This window comes from Natrix helvetica, assembly GCF_964273705.1.
Source record: "Natrix helvetica genome assembly, chromosome: 5".
NCBI lineage: Eukaryota > Metazoa > Chordata > Lepidosauria > Squamata > Natricidae > Natrix > Natrix helvetica.
The window spans coordinates 135,373,151-135,397,554 of record NC_138551.1 but is presented as its reverse complement, the minus strand read 5'-3'; the positions used below and the strand labels follow the sequence as shown (position 1 = coordinate 135,397,554).

Here is a 24,404-nt window from a genome sequence, read left to right as displayed (position 1 = left end):
GCTGCCCTTACACACACACACACACACACACACACACACACACACACACACGCTCGCCTCGCGTGGCAGCAAGCGATGTGTGTGTGTGTGTGTGTGTGTAAGGGAGGCTAGCAAAGAAGCCTTGGGAAGCGAGCGCCCACCAGTAACCGTGCCTCCTTCCCCCGACAGCCGCTGCAATGGGGAATCCAAGGCTTCTTCGACACCTGGAGGAAACTACTTTTCTAGACCCGCGCCAGTCCGGCTTCCGACCCGGGCACAGCACGGAGACGGCTTTGGTCGCGTTGGTGGATGATTTCTGGAGGGCGAGGGATGGGGGTTGTTCCTCCATCCTAGTCCTGTTAGATCTCTCAGCGGCTTTCGATACCATCGACCATGGTATCCTATTGCGTCGGCTGGAGGGGATGGGGGTGAGGGGCACTGTTTTGCGGTGATTCTCCTCCTTCCTCTCTGGTCGGACGCAATGTGTGTTGGCGGGGGAGCAGAGGTCGACCCTGAGGCCGCTCATGTGTGGGTTGCCACAGGGGTCGGTCCTCCCGCCTCTCCTGTTCAACACATATATGAAACCGCTGGGCGAGATCATCCGAGGCTTCGGGGTTGAGTGACATCTGTATGCAGATGACACTCAGTTATACATCTCTACCCCGAACCACCCCAACGAAGCCGTTGAGGTGATGTCCCGGTGCCTGGAAGCCGTGCGGGTCTGGATGGGCGACAACAGACTCAAGCTCAACCCTTCTAAGACGGAATGGCTGTGGCTTCCGGCGCCCCGCTTTAGCCAATGTGTTCCATCTCTGGCCATCGGGGGGGAACAGTTGCCCCCGGTGGATACGGCACGCAATTTGGGCGTCCTCCTAGATTCCAGGCTGTCGCTAGATGATCATGTGACAGCCGTGGCTAGGGGGGCGTTCCACCAGGTTCGCCTGGTGCGCCAATTGCGTCCCCTACTAGAGCGGGATGCCCTGCGCACAGTCACTCATGCCCTGGTGACTTCCCGTCTTGATTACTGTAATGCTCTCTACATGGGGCTCCCCCTGAGATGCACCCGGAGGCTCCAGCTGGTCCAGAATGCGGCCGCGCGGGTTGTCATGGGGAGTACGAGGTACTCCCACGTAACACCTCTCCTGCGCGAGCTGCACTGGCTGCCTGTGGCTTTCCGGGTGCGTTTCAAGGTGCTGATTGTCATCTTTAAAGCGCTCCATGGCTCGGGACCTAGCTACCTGCGGGATCGCATTCTACCCCACACATCCCTGCGACCAATTCGCTCTCACAGAGAGGGACTCCTCCGGGTACCTACCGCTAAGCAGTGCAGGCGGGCGGTGCCTAGGAATAGGGCCTTCTCTGTGATAGGCCCGACCCTCTGGAACGACCTCCCCCCCGATATCAGAACCACCTTGGATCTCCGCTCCTTCCGCACGAAACTGAAGACCCACCTGTTTCGACTAGCCGGCCTGGCATAAAACACCTACTGCTGACTCTCCTGGATGGCTTTTTAAATTTTAATTTTTGGGGTTTTAAATTGTTTTTAGTATTGTTTTAATTATTTAATTCGGTTGGGTTGTAGCTACAGACGGTATGTGTGTGTTGTTTCGTCTGAGGTTGATGCCATGTTTTGTTGTTTATACACAAATGGTCTGTACAACGCCCCGAGTCCCCAAGGGGAGAGGGGGCGGTCTATAAATTTAATAAACCTGAAACCTGCCTCTCCCTCTCCGCCACGGCTGCTTCCTTCTTTTTGAGAGCCACCTTGCAAAACGGGGTGTTTTCTGACATTTTGCAAGGCGGCTCTCAAAGAGAAGGAACTGACCACCAGCACTACTCAGGGAACTCAGCCTGTGGAGTCTGGAGTTCCAGGGGGAAGGAAACCCATGTGAGGGGTTCCCCCCATCCATCCACGGCTTCTGCCTCTTGCTCTGCTTCCTTGCCAGCGGTAAGCGGCGCCACGGCCGAGGAGCAGGCAGGTGGCTGGGTGGGAAGACAGTGGGCTGCTTTGGAGCCTGAAGCCCCACGGAGCTGGCATGAGAGGCACGTGGGCCTGAGTGGAAGGCAGCATCTTCCTCCAGTGGGGGCGGGGGCTCTGCCTTTGCAGAAAGGGAGCAGGTGCATGTGCAGCAGCCCCGGAACGCAGCATCGTCGCTGCCGCCTCTCTCAGCCCCATCACAGCGTCTGCGTTTTCACCAAGGGCCGCCCACTGGCCTGGCTAGATGCTGATCTCAGAAGACTAGCGGGCATAGGGATCCGCTGGTAAGACCATGTGGAAGGCAGGGAAGCATGGCAGGGCCATGGGGAAGGGGTAGCTAGCTAAGCCACGACTTGCAGTCTTACCTAGCAGGGGCGCAGCTCTTCAGGCAGGCAAGCTGCAGAGTACAGATTGGGTGGGGCGGGACAAGCGAGCTGTGACCCGGTAACCGGTTGGGGGGCGAAAAGGCCTCCCCTGGCCCTCCGGAAATATGAAAAACCAGCACGCGCATGCGAGTCAGAGCTGACGTCTGGTGTGCCACTCAATATGGCTCCACACGCCACCTGTGGCACGGGTGCCATAGGTTCGCCATCATGGCATTAGGACTTTCTTCAACTTCATATACCTAGCTACTTTTTAAAAAGTACATCCTTCTTATGCTTTTTTTAATGAAAAATAAAAGGAACAAAATATTAAAGAAATTGATTTTTGGTTTCTCAGATGCAGAAAAATGCACCAAGTGTCCAGATGACAAATATCCAAATGAGGCCAGAGTCCAATGTATCCCCAAAGTTATAACCTTCCTGACTTATGAAGAACATCTGGGCATCATCCTGGTCTCTTTTGCCCTACTCTTGTTCCTAACTACAGTCCTTGTTTTAATCATCTTCATTAAATACAAGGAAACTCCCATTGTCAAAGCCAACAACCGGGATCTCTCCTACATCCTCCTGGTCTCCCTCCTGTTTTGCTTCTTGTCTCCTTCTCTCTTCATTGGTCAACCAAGGAAAGCCACCTGCCTTCTCCGACAAATGGTTTTCAGCATCATCTTCTCAGTTGCTGTTTCTTCTCTCTTGGCTAAAACCATCACAGTGGTGCTGGCTTTCCTGGCCACAAAACCAGGAAATCGGGTGAAGAGATGGTTGGGGAAGAGCTTGGCCAACTCCATCATCCTTTCTTCTTCTGCTCTCCAAATTATCATCTGCTCCATCTGGCTGGGAGTTTCTCCCCCCTTTCCTGACTCTGACCTCCACTCCCAGCCTGGAGAGATCATCCTGCAATGCAACGAAGGGGATGTTGTCATGTTCTACGTCACCCTCAGCTACATGGGCTTCCTGGCTGCCATCTGCTTCACGGTGGCTTTCCTGGCCAGGAATCTGCCAGGGGCCTTCAACGAAGCCAAGCTGATCACCTTCAGCATGCTGGTCTTCTGCAGTGTCTGGGTGACTTTTGTGCCCACCTACCTGAGCACCAAAGGGAAATACATGGTGGCTGTTCAGGTCTTCTCCATCCTGGCCTCCAGTGCTGGTCTGCTGGTCTGCATCTTCATCCCCAAGTGCTACATTATCCTTCTGAGGCCAGACCTGAACACAAAGGAGCATCTCACAGCCAGAATAAATGTAAAAACATGAGATATAATACCATTATGATATTGGAAGAATTGTTAAAGTTTATTTTATTTGAAAGGAGATATTCTTTCTATTTAGATAGTATGCAGGAGTCAAAGAAAATATTTATATGTTTCAAAATAGGAAATTATTGAATTGTTCTATCTCCCTTCCCTTTCAACTTAATAAACTTTGCTGAAAGTCATTCAGAGGAATTTGCTGTTCAGCAACAGCTACTGAATTTGTTCCTACAGCTAAGAGTATGTGTGAGTGTGTCAGAGAGAGAGAGAGAGAGAGAGAGAGAGAGAGAGAGAGAGAGAGAGAGAGAGAGAGAGAGAGAGAGAGAGAGAGAGAGAGAGAGAGAGAGAGAGAGAGAGAGAGAGAGAGAGAGAGAGAGAGCAGGAAAAGAGTTCAGGAGGAAGCTGTGGGAACCAAGAACCAGCCTGGTTGCCTGATCCTCTCCCTGAGAATGCCAGAATGATGTGAAATGCCATGTTTGACTGGCTGTCAGCTGGGAAGGGAAATCAAATATATAATTCTGTCTTGATTTCCTGATAAAACCTCCTTTGCAGAAAGTGTTCAGCAGAACAGCTGTCTGGGATTTCAGTTTGGGATTGTTTTTATTTTGGTAGGAACTTCACATCAAAATAATAAAAACAAAGTAAATAAAAAATGTGTAAAATTTCCACTGTATTTTTTTTCTTTGATCAACCAGATATTTAAAATAGCGGTTTTCACACCCTTTAATTTCCCACTCTACAATTTCTACCTAAAGCATTTTCTCTGCTCCTCTTCCAAGCTTGTCTTCTTTGTGAAGGGCTGGAGAAGATGCCCAGAGAAAGGGGACCTTGAGACTCTCCCCAGGAGGAGATTGGAGGGATCCTGTCTAAAGGCAGCCGCATCATTGACCAGGTCACAAACCTTCAATGCTGCATAATATCCATCCAGGTCCAAGAAGGGGCTGAATTGGGGGGGGGGGGACTTTGAAGTTTCTAGGACGAGGCACCCATGGAAGCTCTTCTGCTCCCCATCACACAGATTGCTGATCAGTTGGTAATCAATGTTTAGGACTATGAATGGCTCCTAATTGGGAATAGGATCCCTTTGCAATTTCATTTTAAGGAGGTAAGAAAAGATCTGCTGGACCAGAAGACGGTCAGTCTAAGATTCACAGGGATCACACAGAGGCCTCTGGTTCTCCCACAAGCAGAAGAAGGCAGAGACTTATGGTTTTGCTCAACATGGAACAGACATTTTTGCACAATTTCACTTTCTTCCATCACACATCACAATATTGGACACTCAGACATCTAACACTCTAGGAATCCCCAATTCTGGTATCCCAAATTAATCTGAGAAAATATTTCCAACTTTCACAGACCCATTCAATAAGAACTAAGGTGGGACTGGAACTCAGGAGTCTCCTGGTGATTGGCCCAAAGTCCCCCAGGAAGTTTTCATGCCTAAGGGAGGATTAGAACGCGAGTCCCGTGGTGATTGGCTCCAAGTCTCCCCTTTGGCTTTTATTTGAAGGTAAATAAATGTAAAAACATGAGATATAACACCATTATGATATTAAGATAGAATGGAATAATATGGGATAATAGGAATCGTAATATATATAACTGTCTTTATAATGGAGCATGTTAAGAGTTCTGTAAGAGGAAACTTTAGTGAGGAGATTAAGGGTTTGCAAGAGGAAGCTTCATCAAAAGGAAATAACACATAGCCAAACCGCAGACTTGAAGACAGGAAACTTAGGCAGGAAACGTAGATAGATGCAAGAAACCTGTGATCTACTTAGAAGAGGCCACAAGTCATTAAGCTTTTTTTTAATAGCAAAAGGAAAGGGGGGGGGCTATGGGCTGTCAGAATTGTAACCAATCATGAAATGTCACCAGTATGTATAATAGTGATTGCATTAGAATCCTTCGGGATTCAGTCTCCTGCTTTCTTGTGTAGCGACTGAATCTTGCGCAATAAACCTTTTCTGTTTGATCCTGGAATTCCGTGTCAGTTCCTATATTCCATAATAATATTGGAAGAATTGTTAATGTTTCTTTTATTTGAAAGGAGATATTCTTTCCACTTAGATAGTAGGCAGGAGCCAAAGAAAATCAAATCTACTTGTATCAGAATGGGAAATGATTGGATGACTGTACTTCTTGTATCTCCCTATTTAGCCCAATAAATCTTGCTAAAGAGAACTCTGCGAAAGTCATTCAGAGGAATGTAATATTCAGCAACTACCAATGAACCAGACACCTTATGAAAAATAATTGAGGCACTTGTTTCTACTGACAGAAAATAAAAGTTTGTGTATGTGAGAGAGAGAGTAAGATCCTAAGGTAAGATGAGAGCTGTAGGAGCCCTGCTCTAACCGTGTTGTTGGATCATCTCCCTGAGAAGCCTTGGAATGGCAGAATGACCTGGAATGCAGGGATTGACCTGCTCTCCATCACTATTATGTCCTTCTTTCTTGATTTCTTGATAAAACCCCTTTCACAGAAAGCATCGACCAGAACAGCTGTCTGAGGTTTCACTTTGTGTTTGTTATTATTTCCGTATCTACCTTTTAGAAATCCCCACTCTATTTGTTCCTTCCTCATCCAGTGAATGAAAATAGCAACAACTAACACTATTCCGGCCCTTTAATTTCCCACTCTATAATTTGTCCACAAAGCCTTTCCCTGCGTTCAATGCCGCCTATTCATCCAGGTCAAGAAGGGGAGGGGGAGTAACGGGGATGGGAGGGCACATCCAGGTTTCTGTCAAGAGGCACCCATGGAAAGTCTTCTGCTTTCCAACCACAGAGATTGTGGGTAGATCAGGAGGCAGCCTGAGGTTTCAGAATGGCTTCTGATTGCCACTCGGGTCACTTTGCAAATTCCATTTTAAGCAGGTAGAAAAGGTTTGATGGATCAGACCGAGGCCAGTCTAAAATCCACGCTGACCCCCCCAGATGCCTCTGGTCTGCTCACAAGCAGGGGGGAGGGACGTATCACTTGGTCCAATATGGAACCAGGTAGGGGTGGAATTCAGACAGTTCCCACGGGTTCTTTAAAATGGGTTGTTAATTGTATGAGCTGTTCAGCCAACCAGCTGAATTGCCTCGGACTGCCCCCCCAACCCACTCCTGAGGGTGTGCCCCTCCCCCCCCAAGAAAACGACCAGTCTCAAGATCCCATGGACCTCTTTGGCTCAGGCAGTGGAATTCCCCACTAGTTCTCTCACTGAGCCAATCGCAGAAACTCTGCAGAGCCCAGAATGGGGCTTCCTCGAACTTCGGGATTGGGAGTGTCCAGAAAGGAGGAGGACCAATGGGAATTATCCCTTCTGCAGCATCATCGGTCTCCAGGCAGAGTCTTCCTCTACGTCACCCAGTGCAGGAGAGCGTTCCAAGCAGAGAAGAAGCCCCAGTAGGTTCTTCAGGCCAAGATCCCCCCTCCCACTTTCCCCGCCTCTCTCTCCCTGCAGAACTGGCTCTCCTCCTTCAGCTGAAGCCCCAAAGGACTCTGCCCGGAGACCGATGACGCTCAAGAAGGCAGAATTCTCATTGGTGCTGCCGCTAGTTCTGCCTGGCCCTCCCACCTCTGAAATCCAAGACAAACGCTCCACACCCCTTCCAGATTCCACCTCTGGGGCTGGAAGCATCAGGCCGGGGAGATACACGCACGCGCTGCCGAGCCCAGAACGGGCCTTCAGATGATGCAATGCCTGAGAAACGTGGGATGTGCAGAGAAATGCAGGCTACAACCAGCAAATTGCATTTTCCCAGGATCCGGTGAAGCCCCAGCGGACCAATACGAATTCTTCTTTCTGTAGCGTCATCAGTCTCCAGGCACAATTGGGGTTGAGTGGCGGGAAATCTGAGGGGGCTGCTTTGTCCAGACGTTCTGAGCAGGAGAGACGTGTTTGAAGGAAGGAAATTGTGTTTTTCTTCTGTAAAACAAAGCGGCGCCTTTCCCGAGAAGCCCAGCGGAGGATTCCCCCGGGAAGGGTGGGTGGGTGGAAGCTGGGGAGAGGATCCAGCAGGATTAGATCCCTGAGGATCCTCTCCGCCTCTTCCTGGTTTACCTGAGGGCTTTCCGTAGCTTGCTTTCAGATTGGGGGGTTTTTGTGACCCCCAAGTCTTCTCTGGCTATGGGGTCCATCTCCCCTCTTCTCATCCAGCACAGCGGCTCTTCCTTTTTTTTTTAAATATATTTTTATTGTTTTTACATTTAAAACAATGCAATGCCGCGGAGTCGGGGTGGTCATATATTCACATTATATATAGCTAGTTTCAGCCAGGGACGTGCGGTCAGGGGAGGCAGGGGAGGCAGAGCCTCACCTCTCTTCATGAAATAATATTATATTATATTATATTATATTATATTATATTATATTATATTATATTATATTATATTATATTATATTATATTATATTATATTATATTATATATATATATATATATATATATATATATATATATATATATATATATATATATATATATATATATATATATATATATATATATATATATATATATATATATTATAATATTATATACATCCATCCAGCCGCGCTCGGGAGCTGCGGAGGCAGAAATGTTGTCGGCGCTCCCAGATGACGAAGCCACGAAAGCCACTTGGTCGTTCCCCAGTCGCTTTCGTGGCTTCGTCATCTGGGAGCGCCGACAACATTTCTGCCTTCGCAGCTCCTGGGCGCAGCCAGATGGAGGTAGCCAGAGTGGCGCCGAGGCAGTCTGGCGGGCAAGCAACCGAGGATCAGGCTGCCTCGCTCGCTCTTTCGTCCGCCCGATATGCAGTCGTGAGGAGCACGCAAAGTCCAGCAGAGGCAGGAAGATTCTCGTCGTTCCCCAGTCGCTTTCGAGGACTGCAGAGTGCGAGCTCGCGGAGCACGCTCAGGAAGGCGGGGAATGGGATCACGTGGGCTGGAGGCTGAGGCAGCCTCAGCCTCCACACACGTGGTCCCATTCCCCGCCTTTCTGATGACGTCACCAGCCTCACCAGCCATAAACCTCACCGCACGTCACTGGTTTCAACCATTAACAGTTATTCTCTTTAATACATTGTCTGTCCTTCTGTTCGATCACCATATATACATTTGTTCCATTCTTGTCTTCTTAACTTATACCAGTCATAAAATCTATTCCATACCTCAAAATATTCTGATTCCCCTTTATTTTTAAGTTCCAAAGTGAGCCTATCTGCTTCTGCACAGGCCAACACTTTTCTGGTTATATCTATCTCTGATGGTGTATTTTCTTTTTTCCAATGCTGTGCATAGGTTATGCACGCTGCAGTCAGTATATGTATAATTAGATAGAGTGTATCTTTCTTAAACCCCTCCAGTATTATGCCTAGGAGAAAAGTTTCTGGTTTAAACATAATTTGTTCTCCCACCATTTGTTTTAACCATGATTGGATCATTTTCCAATATTTTTTCGCCTCATTGCACGTCCACCACATATGGTAGAAAGTGCCTGGTGTTTTTTTACACTTCCAACAATTTGGGCCAGATTTTTGAACATTTTAGAAAGCCGTGCTGGCGGGAGATGCCATCTGTAGAACATCTTGTAAAGGTTTTCTTTATACGCCATAGCCAATGGTAATTTCTGATTAAGTATCCAAAGTTTTTCCCACCTAGCCAATTCCACATTGTAACCGAAATTTTTCGCCCAGGCGACCATGGTTTCTTTGACATGTTCTTCCTCTAGTTTATATTCCAACAAAAATCTATACAGCACTTTGATCAGTCTATTTTCTGTCTGTATCAACAGTTTATCTAATATTGTGTAGTCTTTGGCAATACCTTCGTTCTTCCTATCCTGTACATACCTTGATTGTATCTGTAAATAAGACCACCATTCTACTTGTATTCCTTGTGATGTCAATTCTGATCTAGTTTTGATCTCCCCCTGCCTGTTCAATAGCTCTTTATATGTGACTATATTTTCCATGTTAATTAAATTAGGGTGTATGTATGCTTCCATTATAGATAGCCAAATAGGTATTTTGGTATAGTGGTCATGTTTAATTTTATTCCATATTATTAACAGAGATTGTCTAACGTAATGTCTACTAAAATATTTGTGTGCAGATCCTTTTTCATACCAGAGGAAGGCATGCTAGCCTGCTTGGAGGTCATGACCTTCCAATTTGAGTAACCTTTTATTTCTCAGCATTATCCATTCCCTTAGCCATGTTAGTATGGCCGCAGTGTAATAGAGTTCCCAATCAGGTACGTCAAATCCTCCCTTTTCCTTAGTGTCTTGCATAGCCTTAAGTTTTATTCTTGGTTTTCTTCCCTGCCAGATAAATTTCGAAACCAATTGATTCAAATCTTTGAAGACACCTTTTTCTAGTTTAATGGGTATATTCTGAAATAGGAAAAGAAATTTTGGTAATATATTCATTTTTATAACTGCAATCTTGCCCATCAGGGACAGTTGTAGGTTTTTCCATCTTTCTAGATCCTTCTTAGTTTTATTAATCAAATTGGTATAATTGTCTTCTTTGATGGTCACACACCTTGCAGATAAATGTATACCAAGATATTTAACTTTTTTGACAATTTGGATACCCAATTTCTTCGTTAATTCCTCTTTTGCTTTTGATTTCATATTTTTAGTCAGCATTTTGGTCTTTGTCATATTTATCTTTAGACCCGCTATTTTCCCATACTCTGTCAGTTCCTCAATGAGTTTCGTACCAGACTTCATAGGATCTTCTAGCACAAACACTAGGTCGTCCGCAAAGGCCTGTACCTTAAATTGCTCCTTTTTAATTTCTAGTCCCTTTATCTGTACCTCTTTTTTTTTTATAATAAAGTTTTATTGGTTTTTTCAACATTTATAGGGAAAAGGGTAAATGGACAGGTATACAAATTTTGGCAGTTGCAAAGTGTGGTGAGCGCCCCTCCCTCCATACTCATAGTATACATTTATATATAATGCATTAATTTATAGTTAGTTAAAGTCAGCATATTAGTTCTGTTAATATTTTCAGTCAGTTTAAATATTGTAATATAAAATCCAGATACAATTCCATTATTACTTTCGGTCAATTTATAAAAATATGATTTTCTTATTCATTTTTGTGATCTGAGTTTTCTTGATATTGCCCCTTCTCCCTCCGCTGGCAGGGCTCTGGCCCCTCCCGTGTCCTGTGTATCCGTTGTGATATCCTCTGTTTTTTCTAGGTGTGTTTTGTTTTTTTCCATAAAGGCCTGAGCCTCTATGGGTGTATTAATTCTAATTCTTGCCTCCTCCCAGAATATCAGCATACCTTCAGGCATCAGCCATCTGAACCACACCCCTTTCTGGTATAATTTATTCGCCAATTGCGAATAATTTTTCCTTTTTTCTCTAATCTTCTTGGGGATCTGCTTCAGAATGGTTATTTCCCTATCGTGGTATGTCAACGCCTGCCCCCTTTGTACACCCAGAATTTCATCTCTTGTGCTTTTTCTTAAAAATTTAATGTGGACCTCCCTGGGTACATTGTGTGTTCTGGCATAAGCTGAGTTCACTCTATAAGCCAGATCTATCTCCCACCCCATCTGTTGTTTTTCTTTGTGTGTGTAGTCAGCCAAAATGTTTCTCATGATGTCCCTTATGTTTTCCCCATCTTCTTCCATAACATTTTGAAATCTAAGATAATAGGACATCCTCTCAAATTCTAGTTTCATTTGTTGGGTGTCTAAATCTTTGTTCTCCTTCTGCACAGCTTCCACCACCCCCCCTCACCTCCTCCACCCCCCCCCCTACAAGGTTCAGTCTTTGTGAGTTCTTATATATTTGCACTTGATTTTCTTTAATTTCTTCTTTCATTTCCCTTAGTTGTTTCTTAATTTCCTCCTGGCCCTGTAGGATTTGTTGAAGCATTTGTTGAAAGTCCATCTCTGTAGTTTTGGGTTGCATCAGTTCTGTTATTTTTGACTGTGTAGCAGGACTGGATGTTGCAGAAGTTGGCGCAGAAGTAGCAAAGCCAGGCTTTCCAGGAGGTGGTCTTTTGGGTGGCATCACTTATAAAGTTGGAAATTCAGTCCATATATAAGATAAACAATTAGGGAAGCGGAGTAGCCAGGAGGGTCTAAGGAGCAGAAGGTCCAGACAGGAGAAAGTCTCTCTGGTAGGTCTGGCAATAGAGAGAAATTTTCCCCTGGGAAGTTCAAAAAATACCAATCCACAAGAGGTTCCCCTGGGAGACACGGAGACAAAGACCGGAAGCCTGAATTTTAAAGGTGGAGTCAGGTTTCAGAGTTCATGAAGACAACGGAAGTGTGCCATCTTGCCCTGCCAGTTTTGGGCACAGAGGCATAACAAAGTTTTAAAAAGTTCCAAAAGTCCTCAAATCATCAGTTGATTATGGGATTAAGTTAAAAAGAAAATCATTTCAGCCTGGGTAGGGCTTCATTGGTTGGCTCTCCCCCCTCCTCCTTCCCCGGGGGCTGAGAGCAAAATTGTTCCATGCCGCTTGTCCAAGGGGGGGGGAAACCCCCTCCCTCTAGCCGCGCCTCCAAAGTACTCCGAAAGTCAAAGTTCTAAAATGCTGAGAGATTCTTCCATGCAGAAAAGGGAATGAAGGGGGAAGCAACCTCACCGCACCGCAACTGCTTCCTTCTATTTTTTCATTCTCCGGACAGCTTGTAGTGAGGCACGGAACGCGCCGCGCCCTCCGAAACTGCTCCCCGGTGCCTTGGGCGCGCGGAGGACTTCCCGCCGGCCGCCGCCGATGCCGGGGTCCTCCGCGATGCCGCCCCTCCGGCTGGACACCTCTCCGGGGTGTCCTGTGCCCCCCAGAGACTGGGGAAGCCCACCGGGGAGCCGGAGCGGGCAGAGAGCTGCCCGTCGCTGATGGCCACCGGAACCGGAACTCCCTCTGTACCTCTTTACGTATATTCCTGGCTAGTACTTCTAGGTTAGTATAAACAACAGGGGGGACAGCGGGCAACCTTGTCTTGTACCCTTCTGGATTACAATACTTTGTGTTAGTTCACCATTGATTATTACTTTGGCTTTTTGGTTTGTATAAATTGCTCTGATCGTGTTTATAAATTTATCCCCACAATCCATATATTCTAATTGTTGGTGCAAAAATTCCCAGTTGACATTATCAAATGCCTTTTGGGCATCGAGGAAGATTAGTGCAACCTGTTTGTCATTGTGCACTTCATAATATTCAAGATATTGAATATCTTCATAATATTCAAGATATTGAATATCATCGGTAGGGGAAACATCCATGGTAGCTCGGGAGTTCATGGCCTCCATGACAGCCATGGACCTGACCCAAGTAATTCAGGGCCCCACACACGAGGGAGGTCACACACTGGACCTTATTTTTGTCTCTGGCCAGTGGAGGAGTGATCTGGGAGTAGGGGATTTAGTCATTACACCCCTGTCATGGTCAGATCACTCACTTCTCCGGCTCGACTTCCCAGCCGCTACTCCCCATTGCAGGGAGGCGGAACCAGAATGTCCTAGATGGTTCCGCCCCAGACGCCTTATGGAACCTGATAGGTTCCAGACCGAGCTTGGGCCACTTCCTGTAGCCCTGACCCGCTCCCGGATGGAGGACCTGGTGGCTGCATGGAATAGTGCGGCCGCCGGGGCCTTGGACCGGGTTGCGCCTTTGCGGCCTCTCCTGCGGCAGCAATCCACCCTGGCCCCTTGGTTTACCGAGGAGCTGAGGGTGATGAAGCGCCACAAGAGATGCCTAGAGAGCAGATGGAGATCGTCACGCTCTGAATCTGACCGAGCACAGGTGAGAGCCTATTTATGGACCTACCTTGTGGCATTAAGAGTGGCCAAACGTCAGTATTGTGCCACTCTTATTGCGTCCGCAGATAACCGCCCTGCCGCCCTGTTTAGGGTGACCCGCTCCCTCCTTTCACAGAGGCTGCGGGAAGTCCCCTTGCAGGGTAGAGCAGAGGAATTTGGGGAATATCTGCAGGACAAAATCGCTCAGACTCGCAGTGAGTGGGTCCCCTTTAGTGGTCTAGAAGGGACGTCGGAGGTGGGTCTTGAGGCACCATTCTGGGAGGAGTTTGACTCTGTTACTGCCGACGATATGGACAGGTTGCGTGGGCGACTGCGAGCCACTACATGTTTATTGGACCCGTGTCCCTCCTGGCTTATACTGGCATTCTGGGAGGTCACACGAGGCTGGCTCCAGGAGTTAGTCAACGCCTCCTTGAGAGAGGGGTTCTTGCCGGCCGTCTTAAAAGAGGCGGTGGTGAGGTCCCTACTCAAGAAGCCTTCCCTGGACCCAGCTATGTTAGCTAACTATCGTCCCGTCTCCAACCTTTGCTTCTTGTCGAAGGTTGTTGAGAGTGTGGTGGCACAACAGTTCCCACGCCACTTGGAGGAAATTGATTATCTGGACCCGCGCAAGTCCAGTTTCCGGCCCGGCCACAGCAAGGAGACGGCTTTGGTCGGTTTGGTGGATGATCTCTGGAGGGCCAGAGATGGGGGTTGCTCCTCCATCTTGGTCCTATTAGACCTCTCGGCGGCTTTTGATACCATCAACCATGGTATCCTATTGCATCGTCTAGAGGGGCTGGGGGTGAGGGGCACCATTTTGCGGTGGTTCTCCTCCTACCTCTCTGGCTGAGCGCAATGTGTGCTGACAGGGGGGCAGAGGTCGACCCTGAGGCCGCTCACTTGTGGGGTGCCGCAGGGGTCGGTCGTCTCGCCTCTCCTGTTCAACACATATATGAAGCCGCTGGGCAAGATCATTCGTGGTTTCGGGGTCGAGTACCACCTGTACGTTGATGACACTCAGCTGTACATCTCTACCCTGAACCACCCCAACGATGCCGTCAAAGTGATGTCCCGGTGCCTGGAGGCCGTACGGATCTGGATGGGAAGTAACAGACTCAAGCTCAACCCGTCCAAGACAGAGTGGCTGTGGTTACCAGCACCCCGGTTCAACCAGTTGGTTCCATCACTGGCCATTGGGGCGAACAACTGGCCCCCGTGGATCGGGCACGCAATCTGGGCGTCCTCCTGGATGCCCGGCTGTCAATGGATGACCATGTGACGGCCGTGGCAAGGGAGGCGTTTCACCAGGTTTGCCTGGTGCGCCAATTGCGTCCCCTATTGGACCGGAACGCCCTCCACACAGTCACCGATGCGCTTCTGATGTCCCGGCTGGATTACTGTAATGCTATCTACATGGGGCTCCCCTTGAGATGCACCCGAAGGCTGCAGTTGGTTCAGAACGCAGCCGCGCGGGCAATTGTGGGAGTTACTAGGTACTCCCACGTAACACCTCTCCTGCGTGGGCTGCACTGGCTACCTGTGGCTTTTCGGGTGCGTTTCAAGGTGCTGACTATCATCTTTAAAGCGCTCCATGACACAGGACCTAGGTATTTGCGGGATCGCATCCTGCCCCATACATCCCTTCGGCCGATCCGCTCTCACAGAGAGGGACTCCTCCGGGTGCCGTCCACTAGGCAGTGCCAGCAGGCGACGCCCAGGAGCAGGGCCTTCTCTGTGATGGGCCGGACCCTCTGGAATGACCTCCCCCCCAATATCAGAAAAACCACCGATCTCTGCTCCTTCCCTAAGAAGCTTAAAACCCACCTGTTCAATTTAGCTGGCCTGGCCTAATCCCAGTTTAGTCCCTCAAGTCTGTATTTTAAATTTTTAGGGGTGTGTTTTAGGTTGTTTTTAATTTTTATCACTTTGTACAGCCTATTGTTTTATTCGATTTTATGGGAATTTAAGAGTATTTATTTTTGTATACGGTTCTTAATGAGATGTCTGTATACCGCCCCAAGTCCCTTCGGGGAGAGGGGGCGGTCTATAAATCAAATAAAACTTAAACTTAAGAATGTCCAACATAATTCTCATATTGTTTTTAATTTGTCTTCTGGGGAGGAATCCGTTTTGGTCTGTATGGATGAACGATGTAAGAATTTTTTTCAGCCTTTCTGCTATTATTGAGGCAAAGATTTTGTAATCTGCATTTAGCAGTGATATTGGTCTGTAGTTTTGTATAAGCACCTGGTCTGTATCTGCCTTAGGTAATAGTACAATGTTAGCTTCTGTCCATGATGACGGTGTCTTCGCCTCTTTCAACACAGCGTTATAGACTTCCAACAATGTTGGGACAAGTATATCCTGGAATTCTTTATAAATTTCCGCTGGCAGCCCATCCGGCCCTGCAGCTTTATTATTCTTTTGTCTTTGTATGGCCTCGGTTATCTCTGATGTTTTAATGTCTTCATTGAACATGTCCTTAATCTCCTCTGGTACCTTTGGCAGATCTGACTTTTCCAAATAACGTAATATTCCTTCCTTTGTATAGTCTAGCTTTTCTTTATATAATTGATCATAAAACTCTTGGATAATCTTTTTCTTTTCCTCTAGTTGGTAGCAGATCTCGCCTTTTTCATCTTGTAGTTTATTGATCCAGTTCTCTTGTTTTTGTTTCCTCAACCTATAGGATAGCCATCGCCCCGGTTTATTTGCATTCTCAAAGAAGTTTTGTTTTGCTTTTTTTATAGATTGTGCCAATTTTGCTTTTTCAAATATAGCCAGTTCATGTTTAATCAGTTCCATATTTCCTTTTATACTTCTGTTCTGCGGTTTCTTTTGTAGTTCACTCTCTAATTTTCTATACCTTTCTTTCACCTCTCTTATTTTTAGATTCTCGGTTTTTTTCTTCCTGGCTGTAGCTGATATTGTGACCCCTCTTATAAATGCCTTAGTCGTATCCCATAGGTTTTGTATGGATGTGTCTCCTGGTCCGTTTTCTTTGAAGAAGAATCTTAATTCTTGGTTGACTCTATTAATATATTCCTGGTCTTTTAGAATTGACCTATTGAGTGACCAGCGGTAACTACCCTTTTGTTTTTTCCAAATAATCCTCATGGGATTGTGGTCAGCCCATAGGTTGGGTTCTATCTCTATCTCCTTCACTTCTGAGATTAGCTCCATCAGCAGCCAGACCATATCTATCCTTGACCAGGATTCATGTCGATTCGAGTAGAAGGTATATTGCTTACCCTCTGGACATCTTTCTCACCATACATCAAAAAAATTAAGTTCTTCAGCCATTTGGAAGAATGACCTTGGCAAAGTTCTCCTAGCTCCTTTTCGCTTCTTTCCACTTTTATAGTCCCGTTTCGGGTCAACTATAGCATTGAAATCGCCCAGTAAACAGACATTTTCGCTTCCCATCTCTCGAATAATGCTATGTAGTTTATGATAGAAATTTTCCTGGCCTTCATTATGGTGCATATATTACAACCAGTGACACCTTTTTTTGATTTAACATTATTTCCACAATTAGTATTCTCCCTTCCTCATCATGGTAAATTAATTTAGTTTGAATTGTGTCTTTGACATATAGTGCTATTTCTCTTTTCTTTTGGTCAGCCCGTGCCGCGTAGAGTTTACCCAATCTAGGACATTCTGAAATCTGGATCTGTCTTTTAGTCATGTGGACCTCTTGCATTGCAATTATATCGTAGTTCAAATATTTTAATTTATTAAATATTGTTTTCCTCTTCTGCAGTGAGTTTAGACCATTAATATTCAATGATAGGATCTTGATTTCTCCCGACATACTTCTATGTGTATTTGGGTCGTGTGCTTCTTGTTGCCCTCATTTCTCTCACTTCCTTTGGTTCTTCCCCTTTTTCGTCTAGAACGACTTCTTTCTCCTTTCGTATCTCCACTGGTTCCTTCTCTCTTCTTATCTGTACCCTGGATCCTTGCCTCCTTGCTCCCGCCTGTTCTCCTTCATCTTTCTCCTCCTCCTGCCCAACTAGGGTATTGTAAAAGTCTTCCGCTTGTTCTATTGTGTCTATTCTAAATCTTCTATCTCTCCAGGTTACCAGTACGCCCTCCGGCATCAACCATCTAAAGTTAATTTCATATTTATTCAGGACAGGTGTTAAAAATTGGTAGGGCCTTCTTAATTCTCTGATTCTCCTCGGTACCTGTTTTAGAACTGTTAATTGTCATTGGTTGTAAATTATCGGGTCGTCTCTAGTTCTATTCAGCACCTCGTCACGTATTGATTTTTTAACAAACTTTAAAACTTCACAGCGGCTCTTCCTATGACAGAAACCTTCATCTCTGAACTGAAACGTGTGAATCGGTGGTTCTGAATTGGGGGAAGGAAGATTTGATCTTGGACTTTGGAGGTGGGAGGGGTGAGAACCAGCGGCAGCACCAATAGGAATTCTCCCTGCTTGAGTGTCATCAGTCTCCGGGAAGAGTCCTTTGTGGCTTCATCTGGAGGAGGAGGAATCGCGGCAGAGAGAAAAGGGGAGAAATTGGGAGGGGGGATCCATTCGGTTTTGGGGGGGCTACAGCTCAAGGGGGTTTCATGGCAGCCCTAGATGGGACCCTCCCCTTTCTTTGCTTAGCCAGGGATTCCCGCTTCCCCCATTCTTGTTTCCCCCCATTGGCATCCACAACAGCAATTCTTGGACCCAAAATCCATTTGGGCTTTCACTGGGTCTCCAAACATCGTCCGCACCTGGGTGCAGAAGCTAACCATCCAGGGGTGGGATGGCCTGCATGAGTGGTGGAGTCGCCCAATGGGCTGCTGATCAAAAGACGGATGATGAATCCCCCCTTTTCACAGTCTGTCTGGAAATCAACCGGCCTCAAACACGTGAAGAGCTGGCATTGTCCCAGAAACACCGGGTACTGCTCCAAAGTTCCCTCAAAGGTATCAGGCAGCGATGCTGGGCATTTCCTTCAAGGGTCTGCTGAAACAACTGCCTGCATTTGGGCCAACTTGGAGGAGAGCTGGGCCATTGGCTGGGCTAAATGAACGTTGAGCGCTAGAAGTTGTTCCATGCTCCCACAGGGCAAGCAGTGCTGGGGGGAGGGGAATGTAGAGGCTGGAGCAAACTATGCTGCCCTCTTACACACACACAAACAAACACACACACACAAACACACACACACACACACAGCAAGAGTCTACAGGTGTTTATTTAAACTCCCCAAACAGGCCCACAGAAAGCTCCCCTGATGATAATAAAGAGAATGTATATTTAATCCTTCATGTATTAACCACAGCTAGAATTGTATTTGCACAACATTGAAAAAGTGTAGAGATTCCTGCTGATGAGAAGGTGATAAGGAAAATATCTGAATGTGCAGAAATGAACAGATTAACATTAGCAATGAAGGAGAAAGAGCAAACTGGATATTACATGATTTGGAATGTATTTTACTAATGGTTGGAGAATAAAAAAGGAGTTTGGAAATGGAGAAGGCTAAAAAATAAGTAGAAAATATATTTAGAGACATAAAGAAGATGAAAACTGTTAGTAAGTGTATGATGAGAATAATGATGTTTAATGTTAACATGGTATCATCACTAGAAGATATTAAGAAAAATGGGGAGTTTTATAATGTTTAAATGTTCAAAATATTATAATACTAAGCTTAGTGATGTTAATGTTAATATGAATGTGAAAGATGTGGCAAATGAGGAACAATGTTGCACAGAGATGTTTGTACCCAGACGACACACAGCATAAGGAAAGATGGAATGTTTATTTTTGTAATTGAAACATAATAAAAATTATACATATATAAAAAGAAAGCACCCATCTTGCACAGGTCTGGATTCCAGGCTCAGCACGGCAAGATTCCCTGGGTAAGTGAGTCCAATGGGCACTCACGAAGTCCATGAAAACCGTCCATGAGTCTAAGAGATCAGGATAGATGGCAGGGGTCTAGAACTGGGCACTTTGCTCTAGCAATGCTCAAGTCTTCAGAGCGGGATAAAGCAGGCAATGCCGGTGCAGCCCTTTAGGAGAGGGAAGGTGGCATCCTCACAAGTAGCCCAGCTGACTGGCAATGTGCCTGCCTCCCGTCTGCTCTATGTGACCTTGGATCCTCATTGCTAATGGGCAGCAGTTGCTCCAGGTCGTGGCCTGGGGCCTCCTGGCTAACTTGCTGCAGCTGTGGCTTCCCTTGTTCTGCCTCCGCCTTCCCTCATCCGATGACCCAGCTGAGGCTGCTCTATCAGGTCAGCACTCTCCGAATGGCTCTGGATTTGGGGCTTTTTGGTCCATGGAGAATTACCATCTCTGTCCTTGAATTGGATCACCACTGCCCCAGACAGACCCAGTATGTAATCTGGGGGTTCTCCTGGATTCATAGCTGCAGCTTGAGAGCCTTTTCGCAACTGTGGGTTGTTCATCAGATACGCCCTTTCTTGGACCAACAATCTCTGCCCACAGTCATCACACCCTACTCAACTCCTGTCTTGACTACTGCAATGTGCTCTTCATGAGGCTGCACTTGAAAAGTATCTGGAAGTTTCAATTGGTTCAAAAAGTGGTAGCCTACCTGATATGGTGCAAGTCTAGACTAGGGGTATCAAACTCAATTTCATTAAGGGCTGCATCAGGGAAGCTGGGGTGGGCGTGGTCAAGGTGGGTGTGGCCAAGGTGGGTCTGGCCAGCTCAACGTCACTCATGTCGGGTTAGGGTTAGGGTCGCAATGCTTTGGAGGGGGTCAAAACCTTCAGCTGAACCTGGCAGGAGTGAATGGGGGGCCTGAGTTCTTTTCACCTTTTGGTTCTGGGACTTTATCTCCTCTGATGATTGATGGATGGATGGGGAGCACCAGCCCAGACCCCCCCCCAGGGCCTGATCTGGGGGTCCTTCTGGATCCACAACTCCTGCCTGAGGAGTGGGGGGGCAGCCGTGGTCAGGAGGGGCCATGGAAGAGTTTGGGGTTCCCCCCCAAGTTGCTCCCTTTCCTGGGCCACCTGGCTCCCTTCATGGCCACTCAGGCCCTGCTCGCCCCCAGGATGGACTACTGCAGTGCTGTCTCCGTGGGGCTGCCCTTGGAGAGTATCCGGGGACTCCGCCTAAGGCAGAAGGCAGCTGTGAGGACAGTTGTGTCTCCGCTTAAACAGCCCTGGACAAAGAACAGGAGGGCCTCCACTTACAACGGTTCTTTTAGTTCAAAGTTAACAACAGCACTGAAAAAAGGGATTTATGACCGTTTTTCATGCTTACAATTACTGCAGTATCCCCATGGTCAGGTGATCAAAAGTCAGCCGCTTGGCAACTGTCTCCTGTTTATGACGATCGTAGTGTCCCGGACTCATGGGATGGCCTTTTGGGACCTTCTGGTGAGCAAAGTCAGTGGGGAAGCCAGATTCGCTTAATAACTGTGGCAAGAAAGATTGTAAAATGGGGCAAAATTCACTTAATGACTGTCTTATTTAGCAACAGAAATTCTGGGCTCCATTGTGGTCATAAGTCGAGGACTGTCTATAGACTTATTTGGCAGCCTCCTTCCCAAATGGTGAAGCAACATTCAACCAAAGACCCACAACTGCGCAGAAAGGGGTTGAATGGAGGCAGGTGGGAACTCCTGGGACTTTGCTGCCTTCAGACAGAGCCTTTCTTCAGTCTCAAGTTAGATTCCCCAGGGAGACACAGACACACAATCAGAGGGGGGAGCCTTGCATCCCTCTCCTTCCCAGGAGGGGTCCCAAAACGTCCCCCTCCCAGCCCCCTGCAGGGAACCCCCAGCAATGCTGCCAGCAGCTGCTCTCCTGCAGGGAAATCCTGGGTTGTCCTGGGAGGGTGGGGTGGGGTGAGACAGTGGCCACCCATCCTCTGTCTGGCAATGCTGGGGAGACCCCCCCTAAAGGCGAGATTCCTTCCTGGGGCTCCCAAAGAGCATCCAAACTTTCCTGGCATCAAGTGGGAAGGAAGCCCAAAAGGAAAGAAATCCCTGCACTGGCTCCGATTGTGGCTCAGAAGGGACAGGAAGCCCCCCCCAGCGACCCCCTAACCCTTGCAAGACCCCCACTGCAGCCTGCCATGTGGTGAGCCCCCCACTTCCTGGGGATGCTCCTCCCGGCCCCTCGCGACAGGGTTACACATGCCAGGTTGTGAAGTACAGCTGATTGTTGCACACACATGCACGCCAGAGACCAGGAAAACAAACAGGCAAGGCCGCACATGTCGGGCGACATGGTTACACATGGCACTTGGGGCATGCGTGCCATAGGTTCACCATCATGTTTGGTTGTTATGGATGGTAAACCATGGATGGTGAACCATTTGTACTAATCCTAAACTGGGTGTGATTTCAAAACTCCTTGTGCCTGATAGTCAAATCTGCCTTGGTTCACCTTCCCAATAAGCGATCAAGTTGGAAGATCCCTTAGAAGCCATTTATGAGGGTGCCCTGATAAAGTGGGATCTTCCTATGAAAAGGGAGAACACAGAGACCGCTCTTACATTCCTTTTTATAGTTGGCACAGCAAAGAAAAATGAAAGGGGAAAGTTGATTGGACAGGATAAAAGCAACCTTTGAATAGGAAATCAGTTACATGTACTCAAATATGTTACATATTTGCATCCCATAATAATACACGTTCATTAAATTGAGGTCTGACAGCAGAAGGGGCATAAATTGTACGGAACACAGTTGCTTAGAGTTCAAGAAAGAGATAAAACAGACCCCGATTTATGGCCCTTCTGTGTGTGTCTCTCCCTGGGGGATCTAACTGGGGTCTCATCCCAGGTGAGGAAGGGGCTCCGTCTGAAGGCATCAAAATCCCAGGAGTTCCCACCTGCCTCCATTCATCCCCTTCTGTCACAGTCACACTCTGGCCCTTTGTGCGCGATTGTGGGTCTTTGTGTTGAATATCGTTCACCATTTGGGAAGGAGGCTTCCAAATAAACCTATAGACGGTCCTCGACTTATGACCACAATGGAGTCCAGCATTTCTGTTGCTAAATAAGACAGTCGCTAAGTGCATTTTGCCCCCATTTTACGACCTTTCTTGCAAGTTGTTAAGTGAATCTGGCTTCCCCACTGACTTTGCTCACCAGAAGGTCCCAAAAGGCCATCCCATGAGTCCAGGACACTACAACCATCATAAATATGAGACAGTTGCCAAACGTCTGATCACGTGACCATGGGAATAGTGCAGTAATTGTAAGCGTGAAAAATGGTTATAAGTCCCTTTTTTCATTGCTGTTAACTTTGAACTAAAAGAACCATTGTGGGTAGAGGCCCTCCTGTTCTTTGTCCAGAGCTGTTTCAGCGGAGACACAACTGTCCTCACAGCTGCCTTCTGCCTCAGTCGGAGTCCCCGGATGCTCTCCAAGGGCAGCCCCACGGGGAGAGCATTGCAGTAGTCCATCCTGGGGGTGAGCAAGGCCTGAGTGGCCGTGAAGGGAGCCAGGTGGCCCAGGAAAGGGCGCAACTGGGGGGGGGGGGTGGCAAAACCCCAAACTCTTCCATGGCCCCTCCTGACCACGGCTGCCCCCCTGCTCCTCCAGCAGGAGTTGTGGATCCAGAAGGACCCCCAGATCAGGCCCTGGGGGGGGGGGGGGTTGGGCTGCTGCCCCCCCCATCCATCCATCCTCAGAGGAGATAAAGTCCCAGAACCAAAAGGAGAAAAGAACTCAGCCCCCCCCCCCCCATTCACTCCTGCCAGGTTCAGCTGAAGGTTTTGTCCCCCATCCAAAGCGCTGCGACCTTCAGGCACCTGGAGAAGGAGCCTGGTCTCCCTTCCTGGGACATCTTTGTCTCCCCAAAGAGAGAGAAGCCAAGTTGTGGGGGCTCCGAGAAGCCAAGTCTCCCCTTGTGGAGGGGCAGAAAGAAGGGAGGAGGGGGCTTTCCAGGAGCAGGAGGGGCTCCTGGAGGGAAGGAGCATTTCACTCCCCTCTGCAGGAGACGGAAAAAAGGAGGATGGTTTCTTAGACTTTCCCCTCTTCAGTCCGGCCTTTCCTGCCCCTCCCTCCTCTCCTGAGTCCAAGGGAAGTGGGGCCCACTTAGGAGTAGAAAGAAACCGGTTCCTCTGGTGACCTCCAGGAAAGGCCCAGCAAGGAGGCCTTCAATTCTCTGGGACGGAGTCAGAAGGAAAACAGCCTCCAAACAGTCATCCAATTATAAGCAGAGGGAGAAAATATTGGGGAGGGTCAACGAAAAAACACAAATTAGATAGTCAGATCTCCCGTTCTTGTCTTTGAATGGGAGTTTCTCTATTTGTGTCTGGGAGTGGATGAGGATTAATCAGAGCCCAATCTTGGAAGGAACTGGACGTAACCCGGGAGGAGGGTCCCTTCCATCTCAATGGGGACCTCAAAGGTATTGAAGGAAAAGCAGCCAGAGAACCAAGAGGAGAAGCCATTTCAACCCTTGATGGGTGGAAAGAGTCCCAGGAGATCCCTCCCTTCCCCTCAAAGGATCCCCTCAGGGGGAAACCAGATCCATGCAGGGAGGGTGGAGAGGCCTTCAGAAGGAGCCCTTCTCTTCTCTCCCAGGAAAGAGGCCGCAGGAGGGAGGAACCGTCGGAATGCGAGGACTGGGGAGGAGGGGCTTCCCAGAGGGAAAAGCCCTGAAGAGGAGACGCAGGGAGGGTGGAAAGAGCTTCAGAGACGGGATCTCTGAATTACCATATAACGGGCAGTTGAGTGCAGTTTTCCATTCCTCCCTTTCTTTCTGACCCACAATGACCATCAAGGTCTTGGCTGATCATCGCAGGCCTCCGCCTCTCCTAGCCACTCGGGAGGGTCTCCTTCACTTTGAGCTCTTGCGCATCTGCCCAGGCTTCCAGCTCCTCCTGGCCACTCTCATGAAGGAGACATCCCATGCACGGTCCCCACCTGTCATGGATTCCCCCCCAGGCCCCTCTGTAGACATGACTTCAGAGGAGGAGGGGGCGTTTCAGTCAGCAGAGAAAAAGCACCGAGTCAAGTGTTGGTCAGGATCGGGTCTCGGAGAGGGCTGGCCTGATGGAGCAGCCTCAGCGGGGTCACCGGATGAGGGAAGGCGGAGGCTGAACAAGGCAAGCCACAGCTGCAG

At 47.8% G+C, this 24,404-nt stretch overlaps 1 protein-coding gene across 1 annotated transcript in view; it reads left to right on the top strand.

Moving 5' to 3' along the window:
• LOC309393762 (vomeronasal type-2 receptor 26-like) overlaps positions 1-3,588 on the top strand; it is a gene marked incomplete at both ends in the record, with an annotated part of 117,751 nt that extends 114,163 nt beyond the window's left edge. Inside the window, one exon of the mRNA XM_081956259.1 lies at positions 2,678-3,588. Coding sequence (XP_081812385.1) covers positions 2,678-3,588 — 911 coding nt within the window. The remainder of the gene's footprint in view (positions 1-2,677) is intronic.
• Between the last annotated feature and the right edge of the window lie 20,816 nt (positions 3,589-24,404).